This window comes from Cupressus sempervirens, chromosome 6 (genome assembly GCF_028749045.1).
Source record: "Cupressus sempervirens isolate cs-2001-9-10 chromosome 6, ASM2874904v1, whole genome shotgun sequence".
In the NCBI taxonomy this organism is placed as follows: domain Eukaryota; kingdom Viridiplantae; phylum Streptophyta; class Pinopsida; order Cupressales; family Cupressaceae; genus Cupressus; species Cupressus sempervirens.
In genome coordinates, this window is record NC_143123.1 from 346,114,828 (window position 1) to 346,129,256 (window position 14,429).

Consider the following 14,429-nt stretch of genomic DNA (forward strand, 5'->3'; position numbering starts at 1 on the left):
AAATATGTCACCAAAGGAAGACTTGTTCCAAACTTTAACTCTGTCTTTGACAATTCTGAGTTTTTTGGCAATTTTGTACATGGTCGTTCCATCTATTTTAGTTTACCACCAAGTGTTACAGACATCATTGAAATCCTTGTGCTGCATCCACATTTTCTCAAATCTGTTGTGATAGATTGTGACGTGATTTATGGAGTTGTTGCGTGTTTGAATATGTTGTAATGGATCAATGAAATGTCACGGACGACATTCAACATATCGCTTTGTAATTTGAGTTTTAATGAATAAATATTTTAAAATTAGGTGTTTAGTGTGGTTGACCTTGTTTACCTCTACAACGTTGATGAAATGTATAAAAGAATGTACTCATTTGTAACTGCAGAGGTGTGTGGATGCGAGCTATGTATTAATATCTATGTGAAGAGGTATTAGTGGAGCCTAATATACTTCATCAAACTGATCGGACATATTCAAGATGCTACCAGGCAATTCCTAGCTTGTAGATTGTTATCCACTATTGAACTGTTGTCCAAGTAAATCTGTAAGGAAGTGAGCCTCCCCTTGTGTAATTGAGCAGTGAGATTTAGGTAGTGTGCCTAAATACATGTGTGATCCCTATTGTAATAAGTTATACTTTTAACAGGGTATATTCTTATTGTGGATTTCAGCCCCACCGTGGTTTTTCCCCTAATAGGATTTCCACATAAAAAATCTTAGTGTTATGTGTTCATTTGATGTTGTGGTTCTTTGATTTCATGCTTAACATTAGAGTCAATGGTTTGAAGGATTCATTTTGCAAGTTGGTTAAGATTTATGTGGTTGGGACACAACTGATTCACCCCCCCACCCCTCAGTTGTGTGGTGATGTTATATCTCTATTAGTTGGTATCAGACCAAGGTTCATCTTTTGAAACCCAACAACTTAAGGTTATCAAGAAGGATAGTTTGAGATTTGATGGCACAAACTATTCTTTTTTAAAAGATCAAATGGAGACTCACTTGACATTTGAGCATTGGGTTGTCACAAAGAAAAATTATCAACCTCCTACAGATCTTGCAAGTGCTAGAGCTGATAAGATTAAGTTTGATATCAACATTAGAACCAAGGAAGCCTCATTAATTGCACTTTCAAATTTTAGAATATTTTAATGCCATGGAATTGGAGGCAGCTCATGAGATTTGGGTAAAGTTAGAGACACATAATAAAGGAGACCCTCAAGTGAAGATGGCAAAGTTGCAGACATTAAAAGAAAAGTATGAATCCCCAAAGATGAGCAAAGATGATTTTGCTATTAAAAGAAAAGTATGAATCCCCAAAGATGAGCAAAGATGAGAATATCACTTCTTGTATGCAAAAAGTGATTAAGCTTGTTTGTAGTATGAGAAACGTTGGTGGAACAGTAGAAGAAGATGAGATTGTGGCTAAGGTTTCTACCTACAAACAAAAGGTTGCAGTTATCGAAGAAATTATAATAAAGACTAGGGTTACATAAGACATGTTGCTTGTAAGCTATTTGCATTTGAGATGAGTGAATTTGAAGATGCCCTTCCTAAGGTTGAGACTGCATTTAAAGCCATTGTTTCTAAAGACATGTAGAGATATGACCCTAGAAAGAGTTCAACGAAGTATGTATCCAAATATACCAAGGAGATTAAAGAGCTTGAAGAAGAAAAAAGGAAGCTTGAAGAACTTGAACACCTAATTGCCAGAAGGGTACCCAAAGGAGTTGGTAAGTATGAAAGAAGATTACCTTTTATATGTTTTTCTTGCAATAAGATTGGTCATCTTGCATCAAGATGTCTTGAGAGAGTTTCTAAAGCAAAGCATAGGAAATATCGACCTACTAGATATCAGAAGAACAATTATTATGCTGATGAAGGTATAACTAATGAAAAATCTGAGAAAGATAGTAAGAATGATGATGAATGGGGATTCATTGCTATCAAGGAAGAAGATACAAGCCCTACCATGATTGTTGAGAGAGCTTTGGTTATAAATGTTGAGGAGAAAAATGAATGAGTTATTGATAGTGGATCTCACATGATACGACACGTAGCAAGCAAGTTTGTGGAATTGGAAAGGCATGGTGGTAGTGTTGTTAGATTTGGTGATGACACTCCTTGTTTGATTTGTGGCAAGGGATCCATTACTCTTGATTGTAAGAACAATGCCAATGATGTTTTATATGTTGAAGGTCTAAAGCATAATCCTTTGAGTATTGGACAACTAGTTGATAAGGGATATAATTTACAATTCAAGAATGTCAAATGCAAAATTTTGAGAAGCCTAGGAGATGAGATTACATCAGGTGCCAACTCAAAAGTTCACATTTTTCATTTGAATAGTCTGAAAGAAGATTTTGATTGCACAAATTGATGATAGTTCATTATGGCATAAGAGAATGTGTCATGTGAACTTGACAACATTGTGAAGATAAGTGCTACTAAGGTGGTGAGAGATCTACCTAAATTGATGAATCTTACTAATGCTATGCATAAGGAATGCTTGATGGGCAATCAAACTACATCTACTTTCAAAAGCAAAACTGATTTTACAAAAGGATTGTTCGATCTTTTGCATATTGATTTGTGTGGTCCGCCTAGAACTAGGAGTTATCATGGAGATAGATATTTCAAACTTCCTGTGGATGATTGTTCAAGGATAATGTGTGTTACTTTCTTCAAAGAGAAATCTGAGGTTTTTGACAAGTTTAAGATCTCTAATATTATGGTGGAGACAAGAACAAGTCTCAAGATCAAGTGTCTGAGATCAAATAGAGGTGGTGAATTCACATCTGGTGAGTTTTATGTTTTTTTGTGAAGAACATGGGATAAGGAGGCAAACTTCTGCTCTCAGGACTTCACAGCAAAATGGTGTTGTAGAAAGAAGGGAGAGGTCAATCCTAGACACTATTAGGACCACGATGATTGAGGGAAATGTTTCATAGATCTATTGGAGAGAGGCAGTTCTAATAGCAGTTTATACATTGAACCTTGTGCAAATAAAAGGTGGAAGCAGTGAGACTCCTTATGAACTTTGAAATGGTAACAAACCTACTGCAAAATATTTCGTAGTTTTTGGACATAAGTGTTATATCAGAGGAGATGAAGATCTAAGGAAGTTTGATCCTAGAAGTGATTAAAGTATCTTTCTTGGCTATTCTACCAAAAGCATGGCATAAAGTACTACAATAAGAAGTTGAGGAAAACAATTGAGAGTACAAATGTAAAAGATGATGAATGCAATTAGAGAGAGTCCAAATCTCGTGCTTATGATTCAGATGATGAAGACACAAATGCAAATCAGGGAACACAAACACAATCACAGAATCAACTTCAGCCTTCCTAGAGTTCATGGTGACCAAGATGAGAGAGTTCAACTTGAAGAAGACACTCAACAATCAAGTGCTCCTGCGAATCCAAAGACTCCAATGTATGAAAAGCTAAATCATTTTGAAAATCATATTGTAGGTATGAGAATCAAGGTGTTAGGACTACAAGAAGGTTAACGGAGGTTAGAGATGATTTCTAAAGTTAAACCTGAGAATGTACATAAAGCATGCAAAGATGAAAATTGGGTAAAGGATATGGAAGAAGAACTAAATCAGATTCATAAGAACAACACATGGATCTTAATTTCTAGGCCTAAGGATAAGAGTGTGCTTGGTACTAAGTGGGTATTTAGGAACAAATTGAATGTGGATGGTGAAGATGTGAGAAATAAAGCTAGACTTGTTTGCAAGGGCTACTCGCAAATGGAAGGTATTGAATTTGAAGAAACTTTTGCTCTTGTTACTAGAATTGAGGCAGTTTGATTATTTTTTGCTTATATTATTTAAAGACTTCAAAGTGTATCAGATGCATGTCAAAACTGCATTTTTAAATGATGAGTTAGAAGAGGAATCATATGTGGAACAACCAGATGGTTTCTCTTTGACAAAAGAAAGCAATATGGTATGCAAGTTGCAGAAAGCTTTATATGGACTGAAACAAGCCCCTAGCATGGTATGCAAGATTGGATAAATATCTTTTGAAACTTGGCTTTAACAAAGGTATTATTGACGGTAATTGGTATTACAAAGTTAATCGGGATAACATGTTAATTGTTGAGGTATTTATTGACGATATCATTTTTGGTTGAAAAGAAGAATTGAGTAAAGTGCTTGCTAATGAAATGTGAAGTGAATTTCAGATGTCTATGATAGGTGAGATAAAGTTCTTTCTTGGTTTACAAATTGTACGATATGAAAAAGGGATTTTCATATCTCAGTCTAATTGTTGAAGAAATTTGGTATGAAAGTCTCTAGACTAGTTGGAACTCCTAAGGCGACTGGTTGCAAGTTGACAAAAGATGATGACACTCCTAAAGCAAAACAGACAAAATATTGTTCCATGATTGGTGGCCTACTGTACTTGACACAAACAAGACCTGATATTATGAATGCAATATGTATGGTAGCTAGATTTCAAGCAGAACACAAGAATTCTCATGAGGGTGCAGTGAAGAAGATTTTCTGATATTTGAAAGGTACAGCTGATTAGGGCCTATGGTATGCTAAGGACGATGATTTGATATTGTGTGATTCTACTGATGTTGATTGGGTAAGCAATGTGGATGACTAAAAGAGTACAAGTAGTTGTGCATTCTCCTTGCGTAAGGGATTGATTGCATGGGCTAGTGAGAAAGAAAATTGTGTATCCCAGTCTACTGCTAAGGCAGAGTATGTTGTTGCTGCTACTAATTGTTCACGGGTTGTATGAATCAAGAAAATGCTGAAAGATATCAAAGTGAGTATTAATGGGCCAATTACTAATTATTGTGATGATTCAAGTATTTCCAATATTTCTAATAATCTAGTGCTACATTCAAAGACAAGGCATATATTTATCAAGTATCATTCCTTGATGGACAAGGTAGCTAAAACAAAAGTCAAACCAGGGATGTGTCTACTCGGGATCAGATTTCAAATATTTTCACTAAGTCTTTGCCTAAGGATAGTTTTGAGCATCCAAGGGAACAGGTAGGGGTTATTTCCCCTCCTGATCAAATCTGAAGATACATTGATTTGCATCAGTCCAAGGTACTTAACACTGATACTTTTCTAGGATTGATGTGATGACACTGCACTTTAGGGGGCGTAATGAATACTGATACTTGTAGTTGGAAAGCTTGGTGATCAGAGCATGTTATTCAGGTATGAGATCAAATTTTGAGATGCACTGATGGATATTTGTGTAGAAAATATGTGTCTTTGTCATTGATGTGAAAGGGGGAAGAAGTCATGTATCTGAGAATATGTGTGACGGAGAGAAGAATAAGTATGGAACAAAGGGGGAGAGATTGTTCCTATGAAAGTTCAGATTGTTAGAAAGACTCTAAAAAATACTAAAACTGTTGATACTAATTTGATCTCTGACATTGATTTTGTTTATCACATCATATGTTGCCTTTAATGCCATAGGGGAAAATTGTTGGAATATTGGGCAAAGCTGTGCTTCGGAGATTGCATTCACATATTTTAGAGATGTGTTGTCACTGATGTCAACATATTTCTTAGTCTAGAAAGTGTTGCAGAGATGTTACTCTATTGTTGATCAGATGTTGCAAAGGAACAGATGTGTTGAGGGATGACTGTAGTGGAGTAATATCAAGTTACAAGGATCGTAGTAAGATTCGAGTGAGTTACAGGTGATTTATTAGAAACTGGTATTTTGGTGTTCAGGAAGAGACAGAGTGACAGTAATTGGATCGGTGTGCATCAATGTGATAGAATTACTGGACACAAAGGTTGTGACATGTTTAGGACTTGGTTTTGAGTCCTTGAATTAAGTGGTTCATGGTGATGAGGATCACAAGCCGTGTTTCTAGAGCAACAGAATTGGAGCGCATATTAAGAACAATGTTCTCGGCCGACTTGATGGTGTGGTGTGTTGTGAAAGATCATTGTGTAATTTTGGAGTTGTGTGTGTTCAAAAATGTTGTTATGGATCATTGGAATGTCCTAGCCAACATTTAATGGATCACTTTGTAATTTGAGTTGTAATATATAAATTTTTTGTAATTAAGTGTTCAGTGTTTCCGACCTTGTTTATAAAAGGTTGATGAAATGTATAAAACAATGTTAATCATTTGTAACTGCAGAGGTAAGTGTTGTGTGTACAGATGTGAGTTATGCATTGGTGACTATGTGAAGAGGTATGACTAGAATCTAATGTACTTCATCGGATTGATAAGGCATATTAAAGATGCTACCAGGCCATTCATAACTTGTGGATAGTTGTCCAAGTGAATCCATAGGGCAGTGAGCCTTCCCTTGTGCAATTGAGAAGTGAGCTCTAGGCAGTGTGCCTGATTCCATGTCCATTCCCCATTGCAATAAGTTATACTTTTAACAGGTTATATTCTTATTGTGGGTTTCAGCCCCATCGTGGGTTTTCCCCTAACATGGTTTCCACGCCAAAAATCATGGTGTTATGTGTTCATTTGATGTTGTGGATCTTTGATTTCGTGCTTAACATTTGGATCAATAGTTTGAAGGATTAATTTTGCAAGTTGGTTTGAACAAGAGGTAGCTCTTGCACATGACACAGACATAGCGAGTGGCATGGCTTGTAGTTCAAATGAAGTTGAACCAAATGCTGACCTTAATTACAATGATCATGATGAAGATGAATTTGAATGCTAAATACAAAGTATGGTTTGTAATTTGAACTTTCATTGTCTAATGACATTTTGTGACTTGCAAATTATGAAAATGATATATGAGGTACTATATTTATAATATTATTGGCAATTATGGATTTGTGTCATATGAGTATCACACTTCTAACTTATTAATATCATATGTTGAAGTTTTGAACCAATGATGAATGAACATGTATGAATCCATGATGTATATATAAACTTATAATTTATCATTTATCAATATGAATATATATAATATATGATTTACATTTGCAGAACTAGAACACAAGCAAAAAACAATTGTTGAACCCATGTACCTGAACCTGTATCAAAACCAGAATCAGTAACTTAGCAAAAAAATAAACCGTCACTGCTATGACGAGATCTATAAAAATTATACCCATTATATTATGATGCCACTTAAGTTTCTTCTGTAGATGTACATACTTGCACGAGGAATATTGGAAGCAAGTGCAAAAAATCTTACCATATTATGAACAGTTGACTTAATAGGGTTGTTTTTCTAAAGGGTTTCCCAAAGAAAAATACGCTATTGAGTGTGCAATTGTTTATTTTTATAAAGTTTTAGGAATTTTATTAGCATTCCTTCTCCTGCATATTCTTTTCTTCACCATGATAATCCATCACAACCTGAAAATGGGCATTGCTAAAAAAAGTGCAAGCACAACATGGCAACACATAAAACAAATGTAAACCTAGATACCATGCAACTGCATGCTTTATAGAGGCCACCATATACCTTGATTGGATATTTCATTCCACCCGTGTTTCCAGGAGTTTTTACAGCTTGAACAGCTTCAACAACCTACAAATCAATACAAAAAACAAACAAAGAAATCAGAAGTTTTACCAGACAGATATAAGAATACTAGTCAACGGCGAGTGCCTGTTTATAAACAAAATATCAGGAAGCCAATCTTTTATGTTCAATTGGCATAACAATTTTAGAATAACATGTGAATTTTTCATTGAGAAAGCACTACCCACAGCAATAGTTGTTTGAGTGTTTTCCAATATGCTTATCCTTTGTTTCATCAGAGGTATATGTTGTTCTCTAAACCCATGAATAAGCAATACTCTCCTAAACACATCATTGTGCAACGAGGGGCACAATATTTGATCCTTGCTGTGTCAACCCAGCATCTTTAAGAAAATTGTGAGAACTTTTTAAAAGGATTTATCAAAGCAAATTTTACATATGAAATCCTCTAATTTGGGATAAAACAACTATATCATAACACCACTTTGGACTTCATTTTAAAACAAAGTTGTCTAGCAATAATGATTGCTTCCATTTGAAGCTTTGACTCCTAACATTTGAAAACCTTTCAACTTTTGTAATTTATTCCCATGTGTTGATGTTTCGTAGCTACGGTCGAATATATATATTAATTAGCAATTTAATGAATAGACATGTCCCATGAAGGGACATGTCTCCTTATGGCTTATACTCATTATAAATTATAGGTTGCTGCCATTTGAACACACATACCAAAAATATGGCTGTGCAATCACATTTGCAGCAGTCCGAGAAAAACATCATGGTATCAGAGCAGGCGACTCCTAAGCCTGTTAATACTCAGACATCTCCAATAATAACAATAGATTTCAGATCAAAACCATTGGTAGACAGTGCAAGGCAGAGACAGGATAAGAGGGAAGTATGAGTAAAATTATTTATCTCCTATTCTTACACAGATACTGCTGATGTAACCAGATCACTCAAAGAAGACAATGAAAAACATCAACAACTTTACCATTATAAAAATTGCATCCTATAAGTACATCAATGATACAAAAGATGGATGTAATATGCAGGGAGATGCGAATAGGAACTAAGGGACACACAGTCAGCGACTATTCTGAAATTAATAGTTATTAAATAAGAGGCAAAGTGTCCTGTCAGCTTTCATCAATTAAGAGTTTACATTCGAACTTGGAACCATCATCAAGCATCCTGGGAAAGTGATGGAGAAGTCATACTATCTAGATGATGCTGTAGAAATATGTATGATTTCTTCAAAATATATTGGTTGACAACCAAACACATGTATATCAAGGATGCAATGACAGAATGATAAGAAGGAAACACTAGGCTGCCACCCAAAATGATATAAATCATCACGTATACTGCCATTGACTCAAAGATTATGTGCGGATAGCATTACCTCAGCTCCTTACATCATAATTGTTCTTACAGATAGAAAAGATAGGAAACGGAGAGGAGGAAGTCCAATCAGCATTTAAACTGTGGACATAGATCGCAAGGAGCGCTTGACTAATAAATGCACATAACAATCAACATAGGAGGAGAGCATAATGGAAGAAGATAAGAAAAAAAGTGTCAAAGAAAAGCCACCACAGTAGTGAGACCACCCAAAATTCACATACACAGAGTTGGCTGAAATCTACACTTAATAACATTATCCACGTCTATCGATGCGAGACCAAGTAAAGGGTTATAATGAGGTGGGCACAAAGACCATTGGAAAACTTATAAAACATTAAGGTGGAATATTGAGCAAGCCAAGTGACGGCAAGATTATCATTCAAATCCCAAGGACACTAACGTGTCTAGAGTCAACATTGGTACAAAATAGGACCCCACGAATAATAAGGTAATTTCAGGTGATGTTTATTTCCTTTATATTAGTGAGGTAAATGAAAACATATTTGTAGAGCTCCATTTATATTATGGTATTATATATATATATATATATATATATATATATATATATATATATATATATATATATATATTTCAATTAGAGATTTATTTGTATTGGAATGATCTTATTATGTAGAATTTATTATTCTTGAATATTATATCTATCTTTATTATTTTTGTATTACTATAAGAGTTATGTGCCTTGATCTTTTCCTCCGAGACTGTTATTGCAGCAAAAATGATTGATATCATATTAAAAGGGAGTCTGACACCTTGTTAAGGCAAGTTTGGATAAGAAGCTCAAAGTTTTGATGGTCAGAGGGAATCTGACTTGCCGAGGATATGTTTTAGTTGACCTTTGAAGATCTTGATCATATCAGAATCGGAGGGAATTTTGACTTCATGTAAACTTTTGGTATCATGTGTGTGATTACATGATTTAATGAGCCTATCCCCTGTGTACATCATGAGGAAGTGACGACTTCCTAATGATCGTCACTTGTATTTGCAGAAATTATTGAACGGTGACGATCTTACAATAACTTAATTTTCTATTATGATGGATATCTTACAATGTCTATGCAAATCATGATAGATTATATACTTTGCATGGTGGATATTTATATGGTACGCATTATTAGAATGCGTGTGCACCTACCTCATAAACATTTTTTTAGTACATGGTGAATGTTATGCAAATTGATGTTCTGGAGGGCTATGCAAATTGATGTTCTGGAGGGCCATTACACTAAGTAGTTGGTCAATATTATGCAACTTGGTGTTCTGGAAGGCCATTACTCCTAGGTGAACATCTTACATCTCAACATTCTGGAAGGTCATTACTCAAAAAGTACTTGGTGAATATCGAATGTTAATATTCTAGGAGACCACTACTCATGATATCAAAACTTTTTGAGTACTTGGTGAATATCGAATGTCGATATTTTGGGAGACCAATACTTATGATACCAGATTTGGTATCAAAACCTTATTTGAGTTCTTAGTGAATATCATGTGTTGATATGGAATACCAATACTCATGATATCAAATGTGATATCAGAATGTTACTTAGATTATTTAGTGAATCTCATGTGTTGATATTCTGGAAGACCGCTACTCTTGATATCAAATGTTACATGAAAATGGTGGATATTTTCTTATCAAAGATATCCTTAAAATCTGTCATTCCCAATATTACCAATGGTGTAATATATGTCATGTATTTATCCTCCCTAGCTAATACAGAGTGTTGATGTTTGGTAGCTTCAATCGAATAAACCTAAACATACACACACACATACACGCATGAGATAGAATTACATGTTCATTATATCTGAGATAAAAGTCTTATTATGTGAGAGATTAATACAATAATGATATATATATTTATATGTGTGTGTGTGTGTGTGTGTGTGTGTGATTCGCTATTATATTCATTAGCAATTTAACAAATAGACATGTCCCATGAAGGGACATGTCTCCTCATGGCTTATACTCATTATAAATTACAGGTTGCTGCCATTTGGAATACACATACCAAAAATATGGCAATGCTATTACATTTGCAGCAGCCTGAGAAAAACAACACCCTATTAAAAGTTTTTCCTTACTTTTCTTTCATTCCATTGAGGTCATCTCATTTTGATATCAGACTACTCTTTTCTTTAATGCATCTAGTAATTCAGGGTTTAAAGATTGCCACAATTGTGAAGATAGTTGCTGTTGGCTAGAGCTAATCCTTAACTTAGGCTGCAACTAAAAGGAAAACTTGCTAGATGAGAATCTAGAACAATTTATCTGGGTGGAAGTTTGTGAGACTGAAGTATTTTATTTATTTGTTTGTCTTGTATATGGCACATTCTTGATAAAGATGTGTAGTTGCTATCTTGTATCTATATATCTACATGCCTAGTAAGCTAATGTTATAGATAGCCAAGATTCATTAAGGATGTTAAATCATTTCCATGTGACTCAACATCTACCAAAGGTTATATTGTGTGAATGGAAGGTGTGCAATGTGTCAGTCAAAAACCTAGCATAGCGCAAGCATTAGAAGTGTCACCTAGATTACTACAATGACTGCACTACCTAATGTTTGTGGGTGATACTTGAAATAATGCAGCTGACCATGGATTAGCCTTTGTAGTTTAGCCTTGAGATGTGTTAGACCTTATTGCAAATGTGCTCGAAACTCTAGAAGCACATCGTGCCACTGATGGAGGCCCAAAGGAGGAATGGACGATCCTTTTATTAACCCAAGCATCTGGGAGGTGCTCTAGTGTGCTACGAATCATAGATGCGTTACCATAAGGAGCACATGATTTTGGTGTCACTGTAGGAACCACGGTTGGTAGATCCTTCTAGATCAAATGCCCCTCCTTTGGATTACCACAATGACTACACTACCTAATGTTTGTAGGGTGATACTTGAAACAATACCGTTGACCATGAATTAGCCTTTGTAGTTTGTCCTTGAGGTGGGTTGGACCTTGACGAGAATGTGCAAGAAAGTCTAGAAGGTTTGGTAGAAGTGTGGTTAGCACACTGTACCACTATTGAGGCACAAAGGAGGAGTGTTACATCCCAAATTTTGCCCTAAGTTTTAATTTGATCATAGTCGTTGGTTTAACGAATTATTTCTTTCCTGAACAAGTTAGTTAATAATAGACGTTGTATCAATTTATTTCTTTCTTGATCATGTGAAGTGAGTTAGTTAATTATATACGTTGTACCAACTAATAACGAGTTATTTCATTCATGATCATGTGAAATGAGTTAGTTATTATAGACTTTGATGAAATCTATAACTATTAGCAGATGATCGACAATTGCTTGATTGAAACTAACGATCAATATATCTTTGAATTAATGTCTTGGCGAGAATGTTTTTCTTGGGTGATTGCAGGAAGAAGACTGAAGAGAGGGGAAGCATTGCTAAATGGGATCATCGGAAGGGGATGGTCAATTAGTCCAATCATCAAAATCGACAGGTTTGACCTAGACTACCTGGGAAAGGATACGAAGACTTGACAACATATTGCATTAAAGGACCATTGTGGCAAGGGACCGGTGCACGCACCAAATTCTATACATAACATACCCCATAGATATAATAGTAGGGACCCAGCTGAACTAATAACTTAAAATAATTAAAACTAAATATAATTTATACCTTTTAAGAATCATTGAATCTCTTTTATTTAATCATTATTATAAACTCGTAAATACAAAATTCAAGGTTGCATGGGTACGTGGGTACGGGAACGGGAACGGGTACGGGTATTTTTCAAAACAGGGGACGGGGGTACGTGTGTATGTCTAATTTTAATATTTTATATATATATAATTATCTTATAGAAAATCTGAAAATCAAAATATCAGTCATGAGTCATGACATTGAGCATCCAAAACAAGAAATCCAAAAATGTTTAAAGTTTAAAGTTATAAATTTTAATATATGAAACTGTGATAGTATGCTGAAGATTGTGATTGAAGGCTCTGGGAATTGCTCTGCTGTTTGAAGAAGTACTCACTCAACATTGATATTAAGAACAAGATGCCATACTGGCTGAGAAAATCAGAGAGGCCATACATGCTGAGGTGAGTCTCATGAGTCTATAAGCTGGCTGTACATGTCCAGGAGGGTTTATAACAGTCTGCAACAGTTCTGATATATGCCACAGCAATCAAAAATACCTGAAATCTAAGTCATACCAGTTTGAGCAAGGTTAGGAAAGGAGATATGAGGGTCCAAACTCTGAAGCAATCTAATGGTTTCGTTCATACTGGGCTGAACAAATTTAAGGATAGAAAAGGAAGTGTTGTAGCAGCCTGTATCTGCATAAATTTATAATATATACTACTGCTGAATGTTTAAAAGTTTAAAGTTTTGAACTTTAGAGTCTAGATACTTAACAGAGAAGACAAACTTTAAATACAAACAATAACAGTAATAACTTCATAATGATAAAGATACTTAACAGAGAAGACAAATTTTAAATACGAACAATAACTTCATAATGATAAATCATATAGATAGGACATATTGATATTAGAAATGATAAACTTCTAGTTTAAACTTAAAAGTTTAAACAGTGAAAATCAGAAAAAGTTTATGACTTTATAGATTATAATCTATTGTTAATCAGCATTGTACCAAAGTCTCAAACTGATTACATATCGAAATAAGCTTGATAAACAGCAAGCTGATATGCAAACAAAAAACTAAAACAAAAATCAGACATCTTAATCTATTTTCTAGTCTTCTATGTCTTCATCATCCATATCAAGGTCCTCAGTTATGATGCTGTCCAAATAATCATCACTCTCGAGCTCAGGTTCCTCTGCTGGTAGAATAATAATAGGCAAGTCAATAAGGCCATCTACTTCAACCTCTCCATCCACAAGGGCAGCAAGTTCTCCATCAGGTGAGATTTGATCCCATTTTGATGAAGGACCATCATTGTATCCAGGATCTAGACGAGAGAGGAGACGAAGTGAGCTGTGAATGTACACCAATTTCTCTGCTTTCTTTGACCCCAAACGGTTTCTCAATAGTGAATGGATGAACCCATAAGTACTCCAATTTCTCTCACAAGATGAAGAGCTAGCTACTTGTGAGAGCAATCTTATGGCAAATGATTGCAATTCAGGAGCTTCACCTCCATGGTTCCACCACCACTCTATAGGGTCTATCTTTAATTTCATATCATATAAAGCTTCCACAGAACCAAACTTACCTTTCCCACGTGAAAACTTATTCCATTGACTCCTTATAATTGCAGCATCCTCACCTCGGCCATAGATCTTTTTTATTGCAGCCCAAAATCCTTTCATTACCTCTCTATCCTGATGTGGAGCCCTCTTCCCAGTCACTTGTATATCATGCCATTTAGGATTAAGAGCATACGCAGCACAATGAAGAGGTGTGTTAAGCTTATTCCATCTTCCATGTAACTTCTCCTCTATCAAAGGATATAGAGAAGGGTCTTTTATATCAGTTATTGTCTTCACTTTTTCACACATGGAATCTATTGCTTCATAAATTTCTCCCA

At 35.2% G+C, this 14,429-nt stretch overlaps 1 protein-coding gene across 2 annotated transcripts in view; it reads right to left on the reverse strand.

The window, feature by feature from the left end:
* Positions 1-14,429, reverse strand: part of LOC149552547 (T-complex protein 1 subunit alpha) — a 95,341-nt gene that overhangs the window by 40,428 nt on the left and 40,484 nt on the right. For both annotated transcript variants that reach the window (XM_089788120.1, XM_089788121.1), the window contains exon 8: positions 7,446-7,511. In XM_089788120.1, the coding sequence (XP_089644246.1) occupies positions 7,446-7,511 (66 nt within the window). The remainder of the gene's footprint in view (positions 1-7,445; positions 7,512-14,429) is intronic.